Source organism: Mauremys mutica, chromosome 2, assembly GCF_020497125.1.
Source record: "Mauremys mutica isolate MM-2020 ecotype Southern chromosome 2, ASM2049712v1, whole genome shotgun sequence".
NCBI classification, from domain to species: domain Eukaryota; kingdom Metazoa; phylum Chordata; order Testudines; family Geoemydidae; genus Mauremys; species Mauremys mutica.
Window position 1 is genome coordinate 291,679,705 of NC_059073.1, and position 27,133 is coordinate 291,706,837.

Consider the following 27,133-nt stretch of genomic DNA (forward strand, 5'->3'; position numbering starts at 1 on the left):
GTTGTCTGTGATTTCTCTAAACAATAAAGAACATTCCATTTGCTGGCTGAATTGCTTTTTTCTAATTGCACGAACAGCACTTACACGAACACCAAGGAATATAACTAGTAAGAAATTATTCGGGCGGGAGTTAAGGACAATATAACAATGAGCTAATGAGATCAGCTCTTGGATGCAGGAATTAGTTCTTTTTTATGCTTGGAAAACACCTAACACAGTAGCTACTGGAAACAAATAATAAAGCGTTCTGTTGCAGAACACCTTCCAGCTTTGGTTTGTGCAGGTTACGTCAGCCCTACAACTGCTTTTCAGCTGTGCTTCTGTGGGCAGGCACACAAGAATCTTCACCTAACAGCGTGCCCTTTTGAGAGATTAAGGAAGTTGCACGTCATGACATCATGTTTATGTTGCAACAGGATGACCAGTCCGCATGTCGCAATGCAACGTCATCCCACTGCACTGAAATGTCACCTCTCTCATGGCACAAGGTCACAGTGTTACAATGAAAAATCATGATGGAACATCACGGTGCAACATCATGATGTTTTATTGTTCCACAACTTCTTTAAGGACCATATAACATCCATCTCCTGTTAAAATGATTGGTGGTGACCTTGTAGCCCAGGTTTGGGGCGGTCAACAAATTTCTCAGGACTGGGAGGACAACAGATAAGATAGATGTACTAGTTTCTCCTTCTTCCCCTCCTTTCTAATTCAAATCTCCAGTACCTGCTGTATAGCTCGGGGTATGATTCCTCTATGCTTGTAGTTTTCAGTTGCTCCTGTCATGGTGTATGTTTTACCAGCTCCTGTTTGCCCATAGCACATTATAGTGCCTAGAAAAGTTTTAAAGCAAAAGAATAAATTCAGTAGAACTCATTAATTTCTCCAATGTAACATCAAAGGGATCTTATCCTCAGATGGGGAGCCCCACTATTTCTTAAAATAACACAAATATCAATTAAAAAATTACCATTATAGCCATCCAGAGCTTGGGATACCAAGTCCCTAGCTACTGCATCATAAACCGAATCCTGTGAGGCATTGTGAAGAACACCATCCAGTTTAAAGGACCAATCAGTCTGCTTGTTATTGACGACTCCTTTCTTAACATCTCTCCTGATGTAAATATCTATGCTCTAAAAAGACAGAGATGAAGAATGTTGATGTGCTACAAGAGATATTGGGCCAAATTCATCCCTGGTGTAACTGCAGCAGGGTTACTCCTCATTTCTGCTACCATAACTTAAATCAGAGTCTAGATCCATTATGCTCCTGATGTCTCTTGTTCCTTTACCTTGTTGTCTGGCCCATACTTGATCATGTCTTGAGGAAAATTAGCTGTTGGCTTGACTCGCACAAATGCACGTACTTTCCTTTCTTTTGCACTCATTGTAACTAAAAGAAGGGGGGGAAAGGAAAAATCAGGTTTACAAGAAAATACTGTGTTCCCTAAAATACAGTTTAAAGGCTGTCATCAGCAAAAGGTAGGCTGCAATGTCATCAATTTTTAAAATAAACTGTTTACAAATGTTAAGCTGTAGTTTCTAACCATGGTTTATTAAGAGGAACTATAGGCACATATCTAGCCTAAGCAAGGAAATTTTTAAAGTGAACATGTAAAAATAGAACATGCAAAAACCTTCTTAGTCATTACAAGTTCTTCTTGTGCATCTGAGTCCTAGCTATTTACTGACACAAACAAGCTTCTCTTCCTGCTAGTCCTGCAGAACAAAACAGCTACAGGAGAATGAGATGGATTCTATTCTGTCTCATGCATCATCAATGCAACTCTCAGCTAACGGCCGGATTCTGCTCTCTGATACAAATCTGGTAGAAAACCATTGACATTGATGCAGTTAGGCCATCTTTACAATGGTGTACCTGAGTGCAGAATTTGGCCCTAGGTTCTATCAGCAAACTTTTGATCACTGGTGAATTGAGAGGCAGGGAGAGCCCAGCTTGATTTTCAGATCCCAGCGTGAATAAGTGATGCTGACAGGTGGAAAAATAATCTTTTCGCCTGTAAACAGAACACTGGAAGTCACTGAGAGAGTATAAATGCAAAGACCCAACCATGTAATTCTTACAGTAACAGGAAGATGTGTTGAAGGCGCAGTGCTACAGCAGCAACAATTTAGCCACAAACTTTTAATGAAAATGTTTTACATCAGATATAGGATTTTCTGATCCATGGACAATTCACTATTAATTATTATTATTTCACTATGACACCCAGATTCTCTGATTAAGATTATGGCCACTTTGCGCTAAGCACTATACAGAGAGAGAGAGAAATGTGGTCCTTCCCCAAAGAGCCTGCAGTCTGAGAGCTGCCTTAACTTGTGCAACTAGTATGGGCACTGTGGGCCTTGAGCAAAAGGGAATAATTCAGAATAACTAGGAATGCTCTGGCCACACCTCCTCCTGCCTGGCCCTACCTATTCATGGACCACTCCAGAACACCCCCCTTTGTAGGGGCTCTGCATAAAGTGGCCATTACACAGGGTGAATACCCCTGGGGTGTTGTATGTTAGCATATCAGCTTTCTAGGGTGATCATTTGTTTATTGTTCACCTACGATCAAATGACCTGAGAGGGGGTTACAACATTACTGATACCATGTAGAACAAGGCTCTGCATTCCTTACACTGCTTTAGGTGGTTTATTATCCATCTGATTCATTTTTTAAATGAATAAAATATAGACATTTCTTTGTCTCATGATCACAGAAAACCACCTTTCATGTGAGGCTCTCAAAGCATGTTACAAACAATCTGAATGGCTCAAGAAACACAACCCAGGGCATGGATATGTATTAATTTCATATGAGGGGGATTTCTCTTTAATTGTACCTACTGATTCCCTTATCATTTTCCTTGGCTCTTTGGTTTAGCATATTCTGCACCCTGGTTCTCTCTCCCTAGAGTTCAGTAACGGTTGGATGCAAATGCTTTTGGTGTGCATTCCTAAAATAGAGGAAATCTGGAAGGTCAAATTCTAGTTTCAATTAACCCTCTCTTAATGCACCAAATGACAATATTCTTTTCATTCAGATTCCTCCTTAAAACTAAATGAGGCCCAAACCTGGCACCCTGAACCCAAATCCAATAGGATTTTCGGGAATGGGGATCGGATCCAAATGCACCGCTACAACCGTGGTTCCAAACTGGATCCCAGAAAGAATGGCAGGTGTGTTTTCTGGCTCTGGTTTAAACATGGCAGAAATATCATGAAAAACTTTATTTTTGTCAAATTTTAGCCCAAGACATTGAAAATCTCACACAAACAGCTGATATTCAAGAATTTAAAATGACCCAATCCAAACCCAGTTCAGTTTAGATCCCAAACTCCTAGCATAATCCGGATCCAAACACCTCAAGATTTCCTTCTTTATCAACACTCCAGCATAGAGGATTATTGCATTGACATATGACCATTGTCTGGTGGCATGTCAGGCACTGTGTCTAATTCATACTGTTAATTTAATGTAGGATATAATCTTGTGAGCCTGAGATGCACAAAACTCCCACAGGACTCAATGACAGTTTCACCAACTAAGGATTTGCAGGATTAGACCCTTAGGGCTAGTCTACACTTACCAGCCGGGTCGACGCGGTGAGTTCGACTTCTCGGAGTTCGAACTATCACGTCTAATCTGGACGCGATAGTTCGAACTCCGGAAGCGCCGCGGTCGACTCCGGTACTCCACCACTGCAAACGGCGGTGGCGGAGTCGACCTTGGAGCCGCGGACTTCGATTCCGCGGCGTCTGGACGGGTGAGTAGTTCGAACTAGGGTACTTCGAATTCAGCTACGCTATTCATGTAGCTGAATTTGCATACCCTAGTTCGACCCCGCTTCTTAGTGTGGACCAGCCCTTTGATTGGAAAATTCTCACCATCTCATCAGACTCATGGTACTCACCAACTAATACAGATAATGGCCTGTGGGGAAACCTGGAGAAGATGAAACAGATACACATGAATATGCAGTTTCTATGTTATTACTTTAAAATGAATTTAGTGCTAGTGAACGACTGATGGTCCTGGAGAGTAAAGTTCTTTCTTTATCCAAAGAACAGGTACAGTTCAGGTAGTGCAGGGGTTCTCAAACTGGGGGTCGGGACCCCTCAAGGGGTCACAAGGTTATTACATGGGGCTTGTGAGCTGTTCGCCTCCAACCCAAACCCCACTTTGCCCCCAGCATTTATAATGGTGTTAAATCAGGGGTTGGCAACTTTTCAGAAGTGCTGTGCCGAGTCTTCATTTATTCACTCTAATTTAAGGTTTCGCGTGCCAGTAATACATTTTAATGTTTTTAGAAGGTCTCTTTCTATAAGTCTATAATATATAACTAAACTATTGCTGTATGTAAAGTAAATATGTTTTTTAAAATGTTTAAGAAGCTTCATTTAAAATTATATTAAAACGCAGAGCCCACCGGACCGGTAGCCAGGACCTGGGCAGTGTGAGTGCCACTGAAAATCAGCTTGCGTGCCGCTTTCAGCACGCGTGCCTTAGGTTACCTACCCCTGTGTTAAATATATAAAAAAGTGATTTTAATTTATAAGGGGGGGGTCTCACACAGAGGCTTGCTATGTGAAAGGGGTCACCAGTACAAAAGTTTGAGAACCGCTGAGGTAGTGGTACTGTAATCTTTCACAGTACCACAGCAATAGGTTTCTACCTTGACAAGAAGATTGTGAGGATAGGTGCACTATTTCTTTAAAGCTGTAGCAAGAAGCCAGGCAGGAAGAGGGAGCTGGAGAAGGTTCTAAACAGAAGCTCTAAGGTGAAGCACAGAGAGGGAGAGAATAGCCTTGGGGCTAATGAAATTTTTCTTATTGTAATAAAATTCCTTGTTCAGTGTTAGAAGAAAGTGACTCCTGTGACTCTTTACCATTGACAGAAGGTTCAAGGATAAGAAAGGGAGTTCAGACTCCACAGCCCGTTCAGTCCTTGGCCTTTCTGCTGTGTCTGCAACAAGGATGCCAATTAGTGTCAGTTGTGATGGTTGTTTTTGTCATATGGGCACCTATCCACTGATTGAGATCCACCAAAGTCATTCCACACAGGCTACCAAATAGCCTTTCAACTTTGCCAGCAATCAATCACTCAGACAGGCCTTTAACCAGTGGCCTAGAAGTGCAAGGCTCCATAGCCCATTACCAATTTCCCAAGCCACGCTGTCAACCAGATTTTTTAAATGCCTGGGACGTGGTTACAGAGCCAACGGTGACACAGGGCTGTGGGATTAGAGGTGGCATGAGGATCGTTGGGATGTGGGTACAGAAATGGAGGTGATGCAGGGGTGAGAACATGGGATGCAGGAGCTGTGGCAATGTGAGATCAGGGACAGCTGGGACATTGGGGATGGAGGCAGAGATGATACAGGGATGAGGATGGTGGTGACATGGGAGCAATGGCAATATGAGATAGGAGATGGCTGGGACATGGGGAAGAGGACGGTGTGATCCAGCTAGTGAGGGTGGAGGAGGTGACGATCAGGGGTTGCTTGGGATGTGTGGATGGCAGAGACAATGAGATGCACAGACAGTGGCAGCACAGGGATGGCTGGGGTGAGGGGAAAAACAGTGGCAATACAGGGATGGGTGGGAAGCGGGGATGGTGGTGGTGATAGGGAGATGGTTGGGATGTGGAGACGAAGATGGGGACAGTGGGAAAGTGGAGGTAGTAATTGTGATGGCTGAGAGATGGGGGTGGCTGAGGGGTGGGGATGAGATTTGCTGGGGGATGGGGATTGTCATGGAGAGATGAGGATGTCTGAGAGATAGGGATGGTGCCATTGGGACAGGGATGGCTGGGGAGGGGATGGGGACAGTAACAGGGAGATGGGGATGAGGACAGGGATGGAGACAGGAGATGGGGATGAGGGGGACAGGAGGATGGGGATGCTGGGAGGTGGGGACAGAGGGACAGAACAGCTGGTGAGGATAGGGATAGGGATGACTAAGGGGGGGGGTGGGATGGGGATGATAAAAGAGGGCTGGGTGGGCACAGAGGGATGGAACAGCTGGTGAGGATGGGGTCGGTGTCAGGGAGATGGGGACAGGAATGGGGACAGTAACAGGGATGGGGGTGGCTGGGAGGTGGGGATGGGATCGGTGACGGGGATGACTAAGGGGTGGGGATGGGATGGGGACAGTGACCAAGGAATGGGGATGCCTGGGCGATAGGGACGGGGGGCAAAGATGCTGGACGGTGAGGGTGGAGACAGGGGACGGGGATGCCGGGAGTGGGGATGGGGAGAGGGATGCTGGGAAGTGGGAAGGGGCCCGGGGAGGGAGGCGGGGGACGGGGGTGCTGGGAGTGGGGATGGGGAGAGGGATGCTGGGAAGTGGGAAGGGGCCCGGGGAGGGAGGCGGGGGACGGGGGTGCCGGGAGGCGGGCAGGGGCCCGGGGAGGGAGGCGGGGGACGGGGGTGCCGGGAGGCGGGAAGGGCCCGGGGATGGAGGCGGGGGACGGGGGTGCCGGGAGGCGGGCAGGGGCCCGGGGATGGAGGCGGGGGTGCTGGGAGTGGGGATGGGGAGCGGGGAAGGGGCCGGGGGCCCGGTACTGACCGGGAGCGGCCGCTTTTCCCGCCGCCGCCTGCTCCTGTCGCTGCGGGTCCCCCAGCGCCGCAGGCACCGGGGCGAAGCTGAGGCAGGTGGGTGTACACACCGTTACCATGACTACCGCCACTTCCTGCCGCGTCCGGAAGTGCTCCGAGAGAATGCGGAAGCGAGGGGAGTCCGTTTCCGGCGGGGGCCCGAGGGCTCTGGTTGGTTACGGCGGCCGGGAGGGGCCAGCGTGGAGCTGGGTCGGGCGGAGGCGTCACTCTCCTCCCGCGTTGCCCTCCCTGTGGCGAGCGCGGCGGCCGCGGCCCGGGGAAGATGCTGGAGGCGGCGGCCGAGCCGGAGCTGGACCCCGAGGACCTGGTGCATTTCTCGGTGGGGGACCTGCCCAGCCGGGGCTACGGGGTGATGGGCGAGATCCGGAGGCAGGGCAAGCTCTGCGACGTGACCCTCAAGGTACCGGGCCGGGCGTGGGCTGGGGAGCCCCGGGCCGGGCGGTGACATGGGCTGGGGAGCCCCGGGCCGGGGGGTGACATGGGATGGGGAGCCTCGGGCTCGGCATGGGATGGGGAGCCCCGGGCCGGGGGGGGCATGGGATGGGGAGCCTCGGGCTCGGCATGGGATGGGGAGCCCCGGGCCGGGGGGGGCATGGGATGGGGAGCCCCGGGCCGGGGGGGGCATGGGATGGGGAGCCCCGGGCCGGGGGGTGGGGGGTTGTCTCTCCTTAACCCCCCACCCCACCCACCATCTAGCCCCTGCCTCTGTCTGCACCACCAGTGCTGTCTTCTATGGGGGCCCTTCTCCCTGACCTTATGCAGCATGTTGGGGGTTTGACCCCCCCCCCAGCGTTGGGCTCTGCCCCTTGGTGCAGAGCCAGGGCACCCATCTGCCCTGGCTGGTTTCTGTGCCATAGTGAGTGAAGTCTGGGGAGGCTTTGGAGTTGGGGCTGCTCCCTCCACGCACCCCTTGGACCTCTCCTGGCTTGGTGGAGCTCATCTGTCTTGGATGACTGAGACTGGTGCGTACCCCAGCACCAGTGTGCAGCTTGGGTGAAGGTGTATGATACCTGTAGGCACTGGCCTATGACAGCTGGTCGTTCCAATCCCATGTGCCTTCATCCCCACAGGAGGCAGATGGAGCAGCTCTGTATAAATAGTTGCCCAGGCTAGAGACTGTATCACATACAAAAGGGAGCTGAAATCCAACCCCACCACAGTTTGCTAATCTCCATTCACGTCATATGCCTTTGAGTGGAAAGGGGCATCCAGTGAGTCATCTAGCCCAGCTCTCCTCACCCTAAATATTTGTTGAGATGACTTGCCACTAGTCATCCTTGCATGCCAGGAGTGGCCCCATAAATAGTTTTGTGTTCTCCATTGAGGTGCCGTAGGAAATATTTGTTAATTTGTGATGTTCCCACTGCTATCATTCTTGCATTTCTGTCGAATGCCAGACTGGCGAGTACTGTTGTGAAACAGGAAACTTAATTAAAATGGTCATGCTACAAATTAATATTGCTCAGGGAGCTTATGTTTTTGCTGCTTGGAGATATTATTTATTGTGTTACAGTAGCTTCTAGGTCCCACAGTCAGGGATCTGTACACACACAAAATGTAGAAGTGGTTATTTAAACCTGTAAATCAGAGTAATGGGTTGGCATAGGATTGACCCTTTAATGCTACAGGTATGTGAGCCACAGAGAGATTAGGTAGTGGAAGACCAATACTGTCGTTTGTAGGCTGCTAATTCAGATGTAGCCCAGGATGGTGATAGCAAAAAATTGTTACAGTTCTTTTAGTGGCCTAAGCAAAATGAGTTTGGTTTCAGTCCAGTGTCTGGTGGATGTGTCCACATCACAAAAATCCAGAGTTGCAATTGGCACCCTTATTGACGCTCTCAATCAAGAGTCCAAGCACTGACTGAATCATGGACGTTGTACTCCCTTCTAATTCCCACAGGGTGGTCACTCTACATCAGTATCTGAGTGTGGCCCATAGCAGATTCTTCAGAGAAAAATGCTCGAATCCCTGTAAAGGTTAATAACAGAATAGGAGTTTTTAGATGTATACAGTGCTGCTGTTGCCGTGCCCAAGGCATGTGACGAGTCCAGTGAGTACAACATTGTACTGTATCAGAGGGGTAGCCGTGTTAGTCTGGTTCTGTAGAAGCAGCAAAGAATCCTGTGGCACCTTATAGACTAACGGTGCCACAGGGTTCTTTGCTGCTTCAACATTGTACTATTGAATGAAACGCTAAAACGTTCCCCAGTCTGCACAGGTTGAGACTCTTCACCCATTTCCCTCTGCCTTAGAAAAAGATTACATAAATAAATAGACTTTGCATTCCTTACACTGAGTAGTGTGGGTTGGGTACATCTAAATGAAAAATTCACAAGAATATTTGGTTAAGCAGTGTTCGCCAGTGCATTGTCTGTGTGGTGGCCATGAGCAAAGTTGTGCTGTCTAAGATAAAATGTTTGGGATAGGCTTGCTAGCCGTAATCAGAGAATCCCCTCCACAACTTAGATGATCATGCTTGGAAGTTTCTTAGAGAGTGTTGATCGCTATCTGTATAGCGTTATGTCCCAGCATGTGTGGATGTCTGATGGAGATGGGGAGCCTCACACCCCTGAGATGTTAGTAGCATCTAAAGTAGTTGCTACCTGATGTGTCTTTAACCTATTTGAAACTAGTCCAGTTCCGCATTCCTTTGTGTCTAGACACTATAGCATTACATCTGCCTAAGCTAGATCACAGATTCCACTATCACGGTTGGGACCTTTGGTGGTCTTTGTGGCAGAGGCTTGAGCGGTCCTCCCACGCTCACTTTTGATACATATTTCAGGGGGAGGAGATGAGGTTTGAAGTGCCAATACCCGTGAAATAGCTTTTGTGTTGATAAAGGACTTTGACATCTAAGGCTATTTCATTAACACTATGTTCTCTTCAAGAGTGTGTCTCAATGTAATTAATCATGATAGTGAAATATCCTACTTCCTCCAGCTGCCAACTCACTTTTCAGCACTGACCTGCATGTCCCTTAGCAGCTGAGTTGACATTCTCATTCTCTTCAAGTCAAATCTTTCTTCCTGATCATTCAATGCAAGATGCCTTTTCCAGCTTTATTCATTATGCAGTACAGGGTATTGGGGAAGCAAATTTTATCAATTTTGAGTGTGTTTTTCAAGTAGAGGTAGCAGCCACTTCAATACATAGCTGACTTATGAAATGTACTTGTTCACTGATCTTGTACAGAACACTTTTTTAACATGTATTGATGAAACTTTAAATGCAGTGAAATGTGTTAACCGCACAAGGGGCCTGCAAAATAGCATGTCAAGCAGAGATGGTGTCAAGCATCAAACTATGGAAGAAACAACATGGGGAGGCTTTAGTCAGTGGGTTCCCTTCGGTGGTGGGTGTTAGTACACGTTTCACCATTTTAACAGTTGTTGCTTACTATGGTTTGCTGACTTCAGATGTAATGGAGACAGCACCTAAAAGGTACTGTCTGCACAATAAAAACATTGTGTTGCAGACCGATTTCCAAAACTGGCCCTGGTGTGGTTAAAGCACTATTCCATCTTGGAAGGGAAGCAGGAATAAACAGTGTTGTGGGCCATAGTACAGATCAGTTGAATAATGGTCTCTTCTCCGATGTTGATCAGTGCTCTAACCATGTTGGAGGACAATGGCTGTAAATGGGATTCCCCTAGCATATGGTAGTGGTTGCTGGGTGGACAGGACCTAAATGGTTCAGTAGTATTAGCTCTACCTAACTTTCTGCTTCCTGTAAGTAGAGATAGAAGGGATAAAATCAGTGACAAAAATGAGTGTTATGGCCATAACTGAAAGAGGAGCTAATTTAATATGATGAATAGTAAACCCAGAACACTTACTCTTTATTATTTGGATTATAATGAATTAGCCTTGGAGTGCCTTAACTCCCGTGTTAAAGGCTGAATTCAATATGTAACAGTAGTCTGTGGGCCCGGGGTACGAATCTAGGACAAAACCTTACTCTGGATCTATAGACATCAATAGGAGGTTTGTACATTGTTATTAAAGTCCCTGTATCTCACTTGGCTCATTAATTGTGCTAATCTTTGGGACCACTTCTGTGTTTTGCTCCTCTTCTTTTCTGACTGCTTAGCTGACTGCGTCGTTCTAGAGTCAACACCTCAGTAAGATGAATAGGTCGGGGGACATGAGGAGTTCACAGCTTTCAGACACCCTCTTGTCTGCTTGCATACTCAGGCCTGGTCTGCACTTCAGAGTTAGGCTGATGTAAGCTGCCTTGCATCTATGGAAGTGTCAACCTTAAATTTGGTTTCTGGTGACATGACGGCCCCGCTACGCCAACTTAATAACTCAACCTCCACGAGTGGCGTAGAGTCAAGGTCAACGTGGTTAGGTCGACGCGGTGTCAGTGTAGGCACTGCGTTGCTTACGTCGACTGTTACTGGCTTTCAGGAGCTGTCCCATGCTGACAGCACAATCGATACAGGCACTCCTGGTGAGGACGTGCACCTCCAACACAAGGAGCAAAGTGTAGACACGTACAAGCTGTGTAATTACTGCGGCGGCTGAATGTTGACATAAGTTAGGTCAGCTTAATTTTGTAGTGTAGACGCTACATCAGTTTACACTTGGCTCATGTTTGAAAAAATAACTTCACAACCACGGTGTCTAGAAACTTTAATTTTAAAATGAAAGAATCTGAATGTGTCATTAAAGCCACATAAATGGGCCGGGTATTTGACACCTCTACTTGTCTAATGGAAAAGTGCACAATTAACAAACAGCAATATTCAAATGATCATTGCCAAAAGAAACCTGTAAGATAACTTTAACATTGTACCAGCACTTCTCTTCCAACTTGTTTTCTCATCTGAGAATCACTGCCGCTGCAATTCAGGTTGCTCAATAGACCATGGTGCTGTTTCAGCAGCAGCTGGCAGCTTGGTTTAGCTGCGATTAGACAAAGAAGTGCTGATTTGACTGGATCTGTCAAATCTCTGATTATTCTAAACTGGGTTTGGGGAAGTCTGTCACTGCTCCTCATGATCATCTCTGTGAACACAAGGTTTCTGGGGCAGAAGTTAAGCTGCGTGTCTGGCAGAAGCGCACCCTGCTAGGATACAAGGTGCCCATTGAGGGCTCATGCTCTTGCATTTCTGCGCCAACGTAAAGGGTTTGTCTCGGTTGCTAAGATCAGGGGCTTGTAACACCATTCCTTAGTCCAGTCTTTCTCAAACTGTTCCAGATTGTGGATCCCACCTTAAGCTAGGCACCTCTCCTCCCAGCCCCTGTTCCATTACAGTAACTCCTTGCTTAACGTTGTAGTCATATTCTTGAAAAATGTGACTTTAAGCGAAATGATGGTAATTGAATCCAATTTCCCTAGAAGTATTAATGCAGGGCTTCTCGAACTGGGGGTCGGGACCCCTCAGGGGGTCATGAGGTTATTGCATTGGAGGTCACGAGCTGTCAACCTCCATCCCGCTATGCCTCCAGCATTTATAATGGTGTTAAATATATATTTAAAAGTGTTTTTAATTTATAAGAGGGGGTCGCACTTAGAGGTTTGCTATGTGAAAGGGGTCACAAGTATAAAAATGTGAGAGCCACTGAATTAATGTAAATAGGGGAGTTAGGTTCCAGGGATGTTTTTTTCTCTGCCTGCTAATACAGTACTTTGTCCACTACTTGCGGGATTCTCTGGAAGAGCAGCCCATCAGATCTAGCAGGTGATGGCTTGGAACCAGGGTGGGCTGGCCTCTCTATCAGCCCCTCTATCAGCTCCCCTCCACCCATCTCTCAGCATCTCCCACCCCACAGCGGGCCCCGCGGATCAGTGCCTCCCCCGCGCCTCCCGAGTGCGGCAAAACAGCTGATTGCTGCGAGCAGGAGGTGCGTGGCGAGGGCGGGGGGAGAGTCTGTGTGCCGCATCCTCACTCCTCTCCCCTCCGCCCCCAGAGCCTCCTGAACATGACGAAACAGCTGTTTCACTGCGTTCAGGATGGGAGAGGTTCTGATCCATGGGCCTCGTGTGTGGGAGGTGCTGGGGTGTGTGTGGAGGGGAGCTAATGGGGGGCTTGCAGCCAACCCTAGTTCCAAGCCCCCACCCACAAAACGACATTATAAGTGAACATTGCACAACTTACATGAGTATGTTCCCTAATAGATCAGCAACATAACGAAACATTGGTAAGTGAGGCGTTACTGTACTTCCCTGGGGCAACTAAGTTACTTGGTTCCATGAAGAAAATTTTAGCATGTCTTTAAGGAAACAAAGGAAAATCAACTGGAGTGTGGCTGCTTGGATGTATTCCCTGTTCTGTCACTGTGCTGTTAACTTCCCTTTCCCATATATGGGGATTTATGTGTAATAGAACCAAATCTTTCCTAGTTCTCTGCATCTCCCACTGCTCTAATCTCTTCGGGTTGCTTTGTTCTTTGTTTCTGTTTTCTTCTGTAGCCTTGTCTGTTAGAAATCTTGCACCACTGTAACTATTCTAGATCAATTTTAGTTACACCGGGGCAAGTTTCCTAACAGATAAGATATGTCCTAGGTTTCCAATGTTAGTACTGTCAGTGAAGTAGATCAGTTGACTTTACACCAGAGAATCACCAGATGTGAAGAGGGGCTCCTTTTTTCTGAGTTGAGTTTCTAGAGGCTTTTTTGACCGACTCCAAGAATAAAGTACAACTACCAGGAATGTCACTATCTGGAAACTGACTGCTGTTTTGCCATTGACTACTGTGAGGCATTTATACTGCCCTGACTGTCATGTATCTGGGTGCCTCAGGTGGTTTGAGAATTAGTGCTTACTTTAAACTTCTTATCTGCAAATTAGGTTCAAACTAGATATCTTGTGAGATGAGGTGTTCCAGGTTGGTCTGCAGCTACAACAGGAGCAGCTTTTCTCTTGCTTTCTCAGGGACAGAACTAGGGAGTGCAGAGGTACAGGAAAATGAACAGTGTTTGGATAATTTAAACTTCTTTAGAGGCTTTGGAAAGGTTTAGGAGTGATGCAATTCATGCATTTAGCCCATCCCTAAGCAAAAGATGGCATGGCCTAGTAACTTCAGCAGCACAGCACAAACTCTGCAGTACTGAGGTCTTCAGGGATTATAACCCATTGAGTCAGATAAGATTGAATAATTCTTTAGTTACAGCTGTGTTGCGTTTTTTAAACGGAAACCTAATGGTGTGATTTTTCTGGTATGTGGGGCCCTCTGGTTCTGTACAGGAACTGGGTATAAAAACAGTTTTATTGGGTGGTCATGTGATGTTAGGAGCGGTTCCCTAGAGGAAGGAGATCTTGGTGTTCTAAATTCTTTCATTTCTCAAGCTGGTGGGCGTGTTGTAGTATTGGCATGTTCCCTTCCTTCAGACAAAGCAGTGTGGTTCTTGCTGGGGCCGTTTGTTCGGAAGAACAGTGGACAGAGAAAATGTGCTCTAATGGTAAAAGCAGGGGACTGGGAACCAATGGTGGTGCGTTTTAGTCCCATAGCTCTGCTATTGATTTGCCTTGTGGATGAATTGAGAGATTAGAAATGCTGTGCTTGGAGAGATTTTGGCCAGCTTACTTCATCTCACTGTTCCAATCTTTCTCATCAGTAATATGGGAGTGGTCGTTCTTGCTCATCTCTCACAGGGGCATTTGAAGCTTTACTAATGGTGTTTTTGAGATCCTCAAATGAAAAGTGCTATGGAGGTGCCAAGAATTACAGTTAACTGAAGAAATTAGCTATTACGATGAGGTTAGACTCCATTCTTGCTCAGCTCTGCTTGAGAGACCCAATGGACTTTTAAGTCAAAGCAAAACCAATTGACAAGGGTTTGCATTCTTACTGAGCCTTCTCGGACGCAGATGCCTTGTTAGGATAAACGCCATCTGGACTGGTCTGCTTTCTACAGTTTGCTTTTTTCCTTTGTTCCCAGGTTCAAATATATCCGTGGGCCACATTAGCATATTGCTGGAAGCCCAAGGACTGCACCCAATTTATATACAATGGAGCCAGTCATAGCAGCAGTCATTGTTATTGCAGAAGTCTGTCTTGCAAAAGCTACAGGTCCCAATATCTCTCTCTCGATCTCCAAGCTGAGACAGATCTAGACTGAAGAATAGCATGCTGGGACATGTGCCCTTTATAACTATATCTCTTTCAGAAATGATGCCCCCCTCCCACCACTTTAACACTAGTTAGTTCTACCAGAGTTGATTTCTGTTGTTGCTGTTTGTCACCTGGACTGGAACAGTAGGAAGGCCTCATTCAGATTACTACTAATTGCATATGGCTGATTAGAATATTTGAAAGTGTACAGGTCTGGCAAGATATCCTACTCTTATGCTGTACTCAAATGATACACCTTCACTCGACGTGTAACCTTGCTAGAATAAAGCCTTTATCGGAAATGTCTCCAGATTAAATTGACTGCAGATAGTCTTGCTGGCTCTGCTCCAGTGGTTCAGACAATCCTAATCATGCTTATCCCAAAGTCAGTTATGTCAGTGTTAGAAGGGTTTCACATCAATAAATGCACAGATCTGATTGTCTATAGTTGTGGAGCATGTTAGAAAACAGACTCATAAAGATATCAGAACTGTCCTTCATCCTTCCACGGTAGATGAATGGAATTCCATGCAGTTTATTATGTGTATTTTTCAGATGAGACCTAAAAAAAACCCAACCCCAACAACACAATCCTGCACCTGTGTGCTCTCTGCAGCCGCTAAAGATCATTGCAACTTTTCTTAACAATGCAGATTTGTTCCAGTGTCCTTAACAGAACTTCCCCCAGGCCCCCAATTATCTCCAGCTTGAGGCACCCTCACAATTTAAAATAACAATTCATTCAAGGATTAGCCAACCTCCACCATAACACACACCTCCCAATACATTTAAAACAAATCCCTAGAAAAACGAAGTTGATGTTAACGTTACAATTACATTACATTACCTTGGCTTTTGCAAATTTCAGATGCTTACAGTCAAGTCTCAATTTTTTAATTTTTTGATCCAAGCACTTTAACAAATCTTACATTGTATAAGCCTGATTCTGCAGACCCATAATCATGTAAATACAGGTTTGTAGAATGGGACCCTGGATATGAAAGGAACAAAGGAAGGGATGATTGGAGACCAGCATCACTGTAGTGGCAGAATTAATGTCCAAAACTGGAGCAGAACAAATTCTGAAACGTTAGGAAAAGGCACGAGAGTGCTCAGGCAAAGGTGTTGCAGTTGAAACCTACTGCGGACAGGGGTGGTGATCAAAAAGGGTAAGGCACAGTAGAAGAGCGAGAGTGCCAATTTTCCATGGACAACGGGACTGTCTTTGAAGACTCACTAGAATGTGTTAAGGGCAGTGTTTATATGCCATGGGGATGTGGTGGCACACAGTGTCCTGGTTCTCACTACCCTATTACAGCTGCCCTCAAGTTTCAACATTCTTGTAGGAATTCTGGTGGCCTCACACTTGGAAGCTAAGAACCAAGAGGAAGAATGTTGGCTGGAGTAGATCTTCAGAAAAGCAGTATTATAAAAATGTCCCCGTTCCAGTTACAGCTGTTTGAGACTGTAATCAGATTTATTTTTTAATCTCAGCTAGGCACTCTTTCCCCCAAACACTGAGATGAACATTTAGTCTACTTTGCCTCGAATTTAAATCTGCCCCATCGCCAGAAGCAATGTACTTCTGTCCTCCTGGGGTATCTTTTATCATTGTTTACCTATGGCAAATAGACCTAGTAGGTGATTCTCGAATTCATCTGAAACAAGTGTTTTTAGGCTGTCTCTCTCTCCATGTTCCTAAGAGGAGTTACACAGGTAGTCTGTCTTCATCTTTGGAATCAGCCCACTTCAAACAATAGCTCAGCTGTATACTAACAGCAAGGCTTTTTGTCAGTATAAACTGGCCTCATTTAAACCCTCACAGGAAGACAGGAAATAGAGCTCGTAGTTTAGATCAGGGGTCGGTAACCTATGGCACGCGTGCCAAAGGCGGCACGCGAGCCGATTTTTAATGGCATGCTGTTGCCTGCTGGGATCCCGGCCGCCAGCCCTGCTCAGCCTGCTGCCGAACCGAGGCCGGCAGCGGGCTGAACGGGGCCAATGGCCGGGACCCCAGCAGGCAGCAGCTTGCCATTAAAAATCCTGCCTGGCCCGCTCTTCTCTGCCCCTCCTGCCGGCATTTGCACATGCTTTCCTGACCTCCGTCACTTCCGGCGGGAGGTTGTGTTTCTGGGTTTGCGTGTCCATACTGCTATCTGGTGTCCGTGGAGTCTGTGCGGCCCCGCCGGCAAGGGCAAGAAGAGGGACCCGGCCCTACAGGAGTCGCAGCGCCCGCGAGGCCTGTAAGTGGGGAAGGGTCTTGGGTCCCAGCTGCGCCATGCGCCTGCCCGTCCTGAGCACGGCCGGCCTTGCTCCCTGGACTCAGGCAGGCTGTCCTGGCGTTGGATCCCCGGTGCCGGGATGAGCTCGGCTCTGTACTGGGGCAGGCCCGTGACCCATAGCCCGAACCCAAGCCCGGGGGCTGCGACTCGCCGCCTGCTGGACCCTGGGAACAGCTGGGTCGCGCCTCTTTCCCCACCCCAGGTCACTAGACTCCGCTCCCCTCCGGCATTGAGGGCAGAACCCAGGATTCCGGAGCTCTAGTCTGTCCCCCACCCCCTCGAACAACTAGAGCCCAGCTGGAAACCTAGGAATCCAGAGTCCTTGCTCCTAGCACTCCTCCCCCGAGCGTCAGACACCAGCCCCTTCCCGGAGCCCAGGAGTCCCAGCTCCCACCCCGATCCCTGCCCTGCCCCCACACGCCCCCCCCAAGCCTCTGCCCTGATTCCTGCACCCCCTTCACACACACACACACACACACACACACAGTCCTCTGCCCTGACCCCTGCACCCCCCACGACCCCAGCCCTGACTATAGCACCCCCACACATACCCAGCCCCCACACACCCCATGCCCTGACTCTTGCACCTCCCCACATCCCTACCCTGAGCACCAAATGGGAGCTTCTGTATTGTCCCCCCACACACACACATTCCCACCTGCACCCCTCACACCAAATGGGAGCGGCCCAGGTAAGCACTCCACACCCAAATCTTCTGCCCCAACCCTGAGCCCCCCTCCTTCATTCTAGCTCCTGGCCAGGCACTACACCCCAACCCCCAGCCCGCTCCTTCACCCCCAGCCCTGTGCTCTGTGCACTCCCACCCTCAGCTCAGTGCAGAGAGGAAGAGAATGGGCTCAAACCAGGAAGAAGGTAGGTACCCACTCTGTGTGGGCAGGGCCGGGACCCCTGAGCGTCAGCGGGCTGAACCACTCAGCCCACTGCCGGTCTGGGGTCTCGGCCGCCGGTCCCACTCAGCCTGCTGCCAGCCTAGGTGAACGGAACCCCAGACCGGCAGCAGACTGAGCAGGCCAGCAGCGTAAGATCAGCATTTTAATTTAATTTTAAATGAAGCGTCTTAAACATTTTGAAAACCTTGTTTTCTTTACATACGACAATAGTTTAGTTATATAATATAGACAGAGAGAGACCTTCTACAAACGTTAAAATGTATTACTGGCACGCAAAACCTTATTTAGAGTGAATAAATGAAGACTCGGCACAGCACTTCTGAAAGGTTGCCAACCCCTGGTTTAGATCTTCCTTGGATCTTGCAGGAAAGGTTGTGAGTAGGGCGTAGTTCTCTGCATAGTTTGAACTAATCAACAGCATTCCTTTTCACTGGCCATCCAGGAAAATAGCATGTGTGCCAGGCTGGAGGCAATCCACAGCAGATGATGCCTTGTAAAGCTAAAGGAATGTATGAAATTGGAGTCCAAAAAATCCACCTGGCTCCTCTGAGTTTAAAGCACAATACCACTGCGTGTTCCATTTCAATTTCTTGTTGATGCCATTTTCCCTCTGTTTTAAAGCTACCAGTTGGCCAATAAGGCATTTTTCCTTCTGTTGCTCTAGATTAGAGGCACGCAATGCTTATTGGTGTCTTTGCTGGCGACTGGGTTCGATGGAGGGTTTGTTTGTTTTTTACGTCTAACTACTGTTATCCTGTATCGCACATGAGGGGATCTTTTTATACATAGTGATTGGCTGAATGGTGACATGTGACAATACCCTGAACTGGGATATTTGATTATCTTCCTCCTATCTGAGGGCTTGTCTACACTACCACTTATATCAATGTAACTTACGTCGCTCAGGAGTGTGAAAAAGCCACCCCCCGACCGACGTAAGTTAAATCGACTTAAAGCGGCATCCACACTGCGCTATGTCAGCGGGAGATGCTCTCCAGCTGACGTAGCTTCCACCTCTCCTTGAGGTGGAGTAATTATGCCGACAGGCAAGCACTCTCCCATCAGCATAGTGCATCTTTATCAGTCGTGCCACAGCTGCGCCGATGTAGCGCGATAGCGTAGACTTGCCCTAAGCGTATGCTGTTTTTGACTCTCTAATTTAGTGGTCTCAAAGTTTTTTGATCGTGCACCCCTATCAGTAAAAAAATTTTTGAGCACGCACCCCCTGCCACGCTGCCGCTACCATTTTTGCTGAAGCAAAAAAAATAATGCTGCTTGGACTCCCACCCGAACAGACGAAGGAAAAAAAAAAGTGCTCCTCCTGCTGCACCCCCCCAAGGATCCTCTTGCGCACCCCCTGGGGTGCGTGCACCCCACTTTGGAGACCACCGCTCTAATTTACACTAGAATTGACTGCTTGGTCTTTTTTCCCTTTGGCTTTTCCCTTCAGAATGTAATAGCCCCAGAAATCGTAGCAAAAAGAGGTCCCAGTGTCTTGTTAACAAAGGCTCCTAAAGATGCCCCCCCCCCCAAAAGGACGAGATCTTTGCACCAAGGGGTTTACTGATGGCTTCTCAGCTATGCAGCCTCCTGATGTAATGAAAACAATAGTTGTCTTTTTATTACACCTACCATGTTTTTCTATGAAGAAGGCTCCGTTATGTGTTGGAACTAATTAATATTTTAAGCGTGTGGGAGAATGATTTTTCATTTGTCTAGTACTCCTAGTAAAGGAGCATTGGATAATAGCCTGTGTCAGAAGTGGAATAAACGGCATGGGTGTTTCTACCTGTAATGGGTTCCGCTGAGTCCCTGTAAACTGTGTCTTTCTCCAGGAAACTTCAAGACACTTGCTAATATGGATTGTAAAATATTTCTAAAAATAGTTTTATCCTTCTGTCAGCTCTTCCCAGACTCCTTGCCCTTTAGTACTAAGATTTTTTGCTCAGGAAATGGAAGGGTTAGAAGAGCTAATCTGAGCACGCAAGCGATGTACAGAGCGATCTCAAACAGCTCTACCAATCCTGACCAGTAGTGCCCTGTTCTGTCTATTCCTGAGGCTCCTGTCAACAGCACTTTAGGCCCTGGCATTTTGTTTGTGCCTGAAGACCGACTTGAACTCTAGTCTGTAAAAGTGAAAGGTGAATGTACTAATCTGTATGAACTCACATGAGTACCCGTGTTTTTATGACCTCTCAGATGTTCCCATGACACAGATTAGGTCATTGCAAATGGAAGCTTCTGACTTAAAGTATGGATGAAATCTTAAAAGATCCTTGTGTCACGCTGTCTGGAGTGGCTCACGACTGAGTGCCTACCTCCAGGCAGACTGTCAAAAACAGGGCAGACACCCTGAACTGGTGGTGTGCTTTATAATTTTATTTCACCAAGCCAGTAACAAGTCTCTCTTCTGGATCACTAAAACAGTCTTATCATGGATTCACAAACAGTCCTCTGAGACTCTCCAGTCCATCTTGCCACCCAGACAAACTGGGCGTACTGATAAGTGGTCACTTACACCAAATGTTCAGGTTGCTTCCAGTCCCAAGAGACCAGTCACTTGCCCCAAATCAGCTGGTACTCTTGATCTTACATCAAAGACAACACCTGTAGCCAATCCTGTAATAAACTCTCTAAAGGTTTATTAACTGGGAAAAAGAAATGAGTTATTTACAGGTTAAAGCAAGCAAACATACACACGCAAGTGAGTTATCATCTAAATCCTAAGAGTGACAGAGTTGTAGTGATCTGTCAATTCAAAGTGTGTCTCAGGACGGACCCAGGATCTCTGGCTTCAGTTTGTCTCTAGCCTTGTCAGAGTTCAAACAGTCAAAAAAGATGGAAAAAATTTCCTGACTTAGTTTTATTTCCTTCATTCAGCTTCCAAGTCCACAGGACAAGCTTCCTTGCCCATAGCATTTCCATGGTGCAACAGGGCCAGTAACCAGTTCTCTATATTGGGATGTTCCTTGATGGCCGATCTGATTTTGAAAGTCCTTTTGGATGGGTGTGGGGATGATTCCAGTGCCTGGGTTCACAACTTTAGAGCAAACATTTTCAAAGTTATAAAGCAAAATTGACACATTTTCTTATAGCCTGGAATACACACATTACGTGAGATGAATGCATGCAAGCATTTCGTAGTCTAAACACTGGGAGCATTCTTATAAGACTGATGCCTATTTCGAGCAAAACAAACGTACAGGTGAAATAGCTGGAGACTGGCCAGGAGTTTAATTCTTAGCTAATGCCTGCAGCCTGGGCAAGAGCTGGGATCTGGCCTGCCTACGTCACACCTTGTTTTAGGCAAATATCACTTAGTAACATGGAACAAAGGACAGCGGATACTGAAAATGACACATCAGTGTAGATGTTTTGAAGTAGAATGCTTCCGTTTGCCTTGTGAGAGCAATTGCCCGGTGAAATCCCGTTTTGGGGTGCTACTATGCAAAACGCCAAACCTTTAGATTTAGCCACTTCTTACTTTCTTTGGAAACAACTGTTTTAACTTCTACTGAGCTGCCCATCTAATTCCTTTTTCCTTTGGATGCGTTCAGTCCAGGGAGTGATCTGTTCCGTGAATGTCTACAATTTATTGGTTTGTTTAAATTTACAACAAAAAGAAAATGCCTCTCCTCTTTGCCTGCGTTTAAACTGGGCTCAGTCAGATGCCCTGATAAAGGCTGGGCATAATGGTCAATTCCCAAAATGGCCCTGTTGTGTTAACCATGCCCTACAAAGTCAAAACAGAAACGGAATGGCCTCAATAACATGTATTGACCGCTCACACTAATTGTGGGGCATCCACGTGGCTTTACTGAACCCTAAACTAGGGGGATGGACGGGTGTTATTTTTTTTTATCTTCAACAAAATCTGCTGACTCTTCTGGTTTCGCTAGAGGTGCTTGTCCGATAGCCTTTGATCTGTTTGTAATTTATATTTGATACAGTAGAATTAATGTTAAGAATGAATTGTAAGAATGTTTTAAACCCTGTATCTTTAACATTGAAGCCAGATCAGTCCATGTTGTTTCTTCCAGGCTGATAACTATCATGCAAACCCATGTTTGTTAGGGCCAACCAAAGAGAGGAGCAGATTGCCCTTAGAGGTGGGAATGCTTGTTTGGATGAGATGAAAAGGTCGATTGAGAGACTGTTGCATGCATCTATCATCAAAAGAACTCTTGTGCAGGAAAAATTAGTATCCATTTCTTGTCATGGACAAAATTTGATATGACATGCAGACCATTACTTTTATTTTAGTCTAGTTCTCTCGCTAATAAACCTCATTTTAATGAGAGACCAGAAGAGTGAGGTACTCTTATTGGACCAACTTCTGGTAGTGAGAGAGACACGTTTTTGAGCTACACAGAGCACCTCTGTCATCTGGTCTCTCTGATATCCTGGGACCAACACTGCAGACAACTTGTTTTAATGAGACCACGTGGTTTTGGGGTAAGATTACTGTGCAATTTCTGCAAAAGAATGTGTTTGATAAAAGCGTTTGTGAAGGAACCACTACCTATCCTGGAGCACTTCTATATTGGTTCTTATCCTGTGTTCATTACTGTAGTATCTGAATGTCATCTAGTAGTGCATTGAGCAGCATGACTGTCACATATGTTCTCTGCTCCTCCCCACAGGGGGCAGAACTGGGTCCAGTGGAGTTTATTTTTATATATATAATGCACACACCAATGTTGCTATATGTTTGTTAGAGATGGTAAGGCCTGAGGTGCTCTTAGAGAGAGAGAGTTTTGTGATGGCCCTTAGTTCCTGTGGGAGTACATTCCAGAGTCTCAGGCGGGCACCTGAGAAAGCCCTGTCTCTTGCACAGACAAGCTTTACCCTTACCGTAGAGAGGTGTGTTGTGCCAGGGGAGTGGAATTGTTGACCAGTCTTTATCCCGAAGCTTTAGGCAATTTTCTAGACACTCTGAGCCCAGGCCATTGAGGGCCTCATTTGGTTGAGGCAGCCCCTAAGAAGTGCCACTTTGATAACGGGAGTGGATTGTGGGAGCAGGGGAAAAGCCAGCTGACCCTGGGGGGAGGTGGGAATACGAGATTAGAGTAAGTATGGTCCAGCAGCGAGGGCACAGGAGTTAGACTTGGAAGACCTGGATTCTAGTCTCTGCTCTGTTACAGACTTCCTGTGTGACCTTGGATACATCCTTTGTGTTGTAGTTCCCATCCGTAAAATGGGGATAATGGTACTTCTGTACCTCACTAAAGATTATGAGGTGCTCAGATGCTGTGGTAGTGGGGAGCCACATAAGTACCCTAGATAGATAAGGTTCCATCATTTGGAGATGTCGCCAATACCAGAACTGCTTGATCTCTTGGTGTCTGATGTCCTGGTACGATGGGTGCTGCTGTTACAATGTGTTTCAAATAAAAATTATTCCTTCCCACGCTGATCTGGAGTCCTGGGCTAGCAACAGCTGTTTAAATGACTGTTGCTAGCATATGTTCAAATGCAGTGTAGGAAGGGCCCAGAAGAATGCAGAACCTGCTGAACAAGCCTGGCATCTCTGACATCTGGTCTGGAATCTAGACTAGCTGAACAACAGCCAGGTTACCTCTGGCAGCCAACCCTGCTGCTGTTTCTTTCTAAATCTTTCACCAGCAAAACTACTGCTCAGGTCAGAGGTTTTGTTCTAAAGTCTCACAAGGTGTAACTGGGCACTGAAGAGGCAGTGCGTTCTGATTTCATTACAGTGCTTGTACAGGTTGTTGCGTTATAAGCAGGTTCCTTTCCTATTCTAGAACAAGTTGTGTGGTGGAAACCTAGTCTAGTTGCAGTCTTCTGCTCTCAGTGTGTCACTAACATTCTTGCAGGTGAAGTGCTGTGCAGGCAGGCATGTGAAATAGGTACAGGGAATCGAGCAAAACTCAGCTGAATCCAGGCTGTCTTCTCAGTCTGTAATGGGATCCCACAGGTAATCTGACCAGGGATGCTGTTATAAAGTGGTGGCCTGTACGTGGATTATTGGAGTCAATAAAACAAATGGGGTCCACGTATGTGGCTGGATGGAAATACATGTTACTGGGGGCAGGGGATCATTTGCATAACAGGGCATCCTGTGACATGGGATGGATCATATGTTCGTTACTGCTTCAGCACAAAGGGGCTGAGTTAAGAGGATAGAGGTGGCAATAACCACTTTACTGTGGCTACATGTACTAAATGTGCAGTAGTTCAAAGAACACTGTCTCCTGCTGTCGCACCACAGGGACCGCTGGCTTTGGAGAGTCAGAGCCATCATGTTGGGTGATGTTTTTAGAGAGATCATGTTTTACCAAAACCCCATGGAACTGATACTTTTCTTGCTTTCCACCACTTCTGACTCTTGATCTACTTTTAATACATTTTACACCTTCAAACTATTGTAGAAACACTTACCTTCAATGGTCCTGGGAGGTGAGTGATGATCAACTCAGTCATATAGGTGAGGGAAACTGAGGCACGGTGTGTGCAGTGATTTGGCCAAAGTCAGCTGTGGACAGGTTGAGAATAGAGCCTAGCTCAGGGGTAGGCAACCTGTGGCACAAGTGCCGAAGGCGGCACACGAGCTGATTTTCAGTGGCACTCACACTGCCTGGGTCCTGGCCACTGGTCCGGGGAACTCTGCATTTTAATTTAATTTTAAATGAAGCTTCTTAAATATTTTAAAAACCTTATTTTCTTTACATACAACAAATAGTTTAGTTATATCTTATAGCCTTATAGAAAGACCTTCTAAAAATGTATGACTGGCACGCCAAACCTTAAATTAGAGTGAATAAATGAAGACTTGGCACACCACTTCTGAAAGGTTGCCGACCCCTGGCCTAGCTGATCCCACATCCCAGTCGTGCATTCAGACCGCTAGACAACGGTATCTCACCTGAAAGCTGGCTCAGTGGCTGTCTCATTTCCACTCTGACTGCTCTTCGTTGTGGGCTGCGTAATTCCACAGTCTGATGCTTGTGGCGGGATTTGTTCACCCACGTGGAAGTGATTATGCAAAAGCAAAATCTCTTCCAACATTTAGACACAGAGCTCGGTAATTCACCGTGATGGAAAAGGAAATGCAATAAAAGAACATTTGCATAGTAGAAGCCTGTTATGCTCATTAGCTTCCTGAGGTGCAGAGGCTCTTTAACTGAAAATTTCCTTCCTCTTTGTGGGCTTGGCTCACCAAGCATGCTCTATGTTGGTGTACTTGTGTGTGTTCAATGGGTTCTCTCGGGTAGGCTCAGTGCAAGATTTGGGTTCACTTTTAAGCAAAAGTGGCTTCATAAAACCCTTAGTAGGAACCCTTCCACTCTCCTTAGCATCCATGGAAACAAATCTTTGGGGTTTAAATAAGCCTGAGGAACTAGCCTGCAACTCAGGAGATTCACATTCAGTTCCCTGCCCTGCCACAGACTTCTTGTCTGACCTTGGGCGAGTCACTTATCACCCTGTGCCCCATTGCAGGACATCTGTGGTGAACTTTGTGAGGCACGTGGGTACTGTAGAAGTATGTGGAAATCTGTGTTGTGGCTGCAACCCAAACACGGCAGAACTGTGCGAGCTGCCGTCTTACTACGTCCTCTTGCTTTAATACCTCCAAAACCAGTCCTTTCCTCGCTGTCTCCACGTTTGCTTTGATTATTGTAACCTTTCCTCGCTGCCTCTCAACTCTCCCCCTGCCCAATCTGTTCAAAGTGCAGTTGCTAAATAAGCTTCCTCTTCCCTTTTCAACCAAGTCACGCCAGCCCGCGTGCCTACTCAAGTCCCTTCGTCGGCTTTCTGTCTTCTCCCAAGTCTGATTCAAGTTCACTGTTCTTGCTTGGCATAATCTTACCCCCTCTCCAGCCTGTCTGTTCTCATTTCCTACTTCCCCCTTCCAAAACTCTTCCCAGTCCTCCCTCTGGCCTCTTCCCCACTCTCTGCTTCCTGTATGTTCTCAGGCTGCCCTTACCCCTGGACCGTTCTCCTCTGTCAGCCACTTCTAATTCCCTTCTTCCTCAAGCAGTCTTTCCTCTTTCTCCTCCACACTCGGTCTCCTTTGAACTCCTGTCTAGTGACTGGTGTTGTTTTGGTCAGCCTAAGCTCTGAAGGGCAGGTGTAGCAATGTGAGACTCACCCCTGCGGCGCCTCCTGCTGGTCGTCTCAGGGAATTAGCTCATCCAGCCTCCGGAGCGCCCTCTGCAGGCCGGTGTCCTGCTGCCGCTTGGCCCCATGTCCCGGATGCGGTGCTCTGTTATCTGGGGTGCTGCCCCCTGGCAGTGCACCCCTCAGTCTCAGGGTCTCCCCTCCCCAGGCATAGGCTACTGCCAGTCACCAACTAGCCCCCGTTCCCTGGGGCAGACTTCAGTATAAGCCACTCATCACAGGCAAGGGGGGTTTGGACCTGCTGCCTTTCTCTGCAACCCAGTACCTCTATGGGACCTTGGACAAGGCCCTGCAGCCTGGGGAGTTGCCGGCCTGCGGCTTCCCAGCCCCGCTGGCCATTCCCCAGCCCTGCCTCACTCTAGGCACCCTGAGCTTCCCAGCAGCCAGGCCCCTCTCCCTCTCTGAATGCAGAGAGAGACTGTTTGTGCTTCTGGCCCACTGCCCTCTTATAAGGGCCAGCTGGACCCTGATTGCACTGGCTACAGCTGTGGCTGCTTTCCAGATCAGCCCAGCTTTTCTCTGCCACAGCCCTCTCCCAGGCTGCTTTAAGCCCTTCCAGGCAGGGGCAGGGTGACCACCCCGCTACAGCAGGAAATGTGTATAAATAATAATACAGTAGAACTAGAAAGTGACGTATGGCATACATTTGACTTAACACGATTTATAGGCAGAAAAATAATAGGGAAATACCTTTACACTATAGAGTTGGCCTTCCTAATTGTTATTTGTGATGTTACTGTCTAGAGCAAGGGTGGGCAAACTACGGCCTGGGAGCTGCATCTGGCCCTTCAGTTGTTTTAATCTAGCACTCAAGCTCCTGCCAGGGAGCAGGGTCCGGGGCTTGCCCCACTCTATGCGTGCCGTGGCTCTGTGTGGCTCCCGGAAGCAGCAGCATGTTCCCGCCTCCGGCTCCTTTGCATAGGGGCAGCCAGGGGGCTCTGCATGCTGCCTCTGCCCCAACCGCTGGCCCGCAGCTCCCATTGGCCAGCAACAACAGCCAGTGGGAGCCGCAGGGGTGCAGTGGATGGGGCAGCACACAGAGCTACCTGGTCATGCCTCCACATAGGAGCCAGAGGGGGGACATGCCGCTGCTTCCGGG

The 27,133-nt window shown here is 47.4% G+C and overlaps 2 protein-coding genes and 1 long non-coding RNA gene across 6 annotated transcripts in view; 1 reads left to right on the top strand and 2 right to left on the bottom strand.

Moving 5' to 3' along the window:
• KIF9 (kinesin family member 9) overlaps window positions 1–6,736 on the bottom strand; it is a 37,865-nt gene extending 31,129 nt beyond the window's left edge. Inside the window, exons 1-5 of one of the 3 annotated variants that reach the window (XM_045005340.1) lie at window positions 6,683–6,736; window positions 3,927–3,958; window positions 1,298–1,398; window positions 974–1,139; window positions 730–836 (exon numbers count right to left, since the gene is read on the bottom strand). In XM_045005340.1, the coding sequence (XP_044861275.1) occupies window positions 730–836; window positions 974–1,139; window positions 1,298–1,393 (369 nt within the window). In that variant the 5' untranslated portion in view covers window positions 1,394–1,398; window positions 3,927–3,958; window positions 6,683–6,736. Of the gene's footprint in view, window positions 1–729; window positions 837–973; window positions 1,140–1,297; window positions 1,399–3,926; window positions 3,985–6,582 lie in introns of those variants that run through there. The other 2 variants (XM_045005338.1, XM_045005337.1) reach the window with 2 other exon arrangements.
• A 138-nt stretch (window positions 6,737–6,874) lies between these two features.
• Window positions 6,875–27,133, top strand: part of KLHL18 (kelch like family member 18) — a 42,487-nt gene continuing 22,228 nt past the window's right edge. For both annotated transcript variants that reach the window (XM_045007400.1, XM_045007401.1), the window contains exon 1: window positions 6,875–7,032. In XM_045007400.1, coding sequence (XP_044863335.1) covers window positions 6,895–7,032 — 138 coding nt within the window. In that variant the 5' untranslated portion in view covers window positions 6,875–6,894. The remainder of the gene's footprint in view (window positions 7,033–27,133) is intronic.
• LOC123364902 lies at window positions 20,339–25,466 on the bottom strand. Its single transcript, XR_006577340.1, has 3 exons — window positions 24,779–25,466; window positions 24,295–24,388; window positions 20,339–20,932 (listed from the first exon to the last, which is right to left on the bottom strand). It is a non-coding gene; the product is annotated as an uncharacterized LOC123364902 (long non-coding RNA).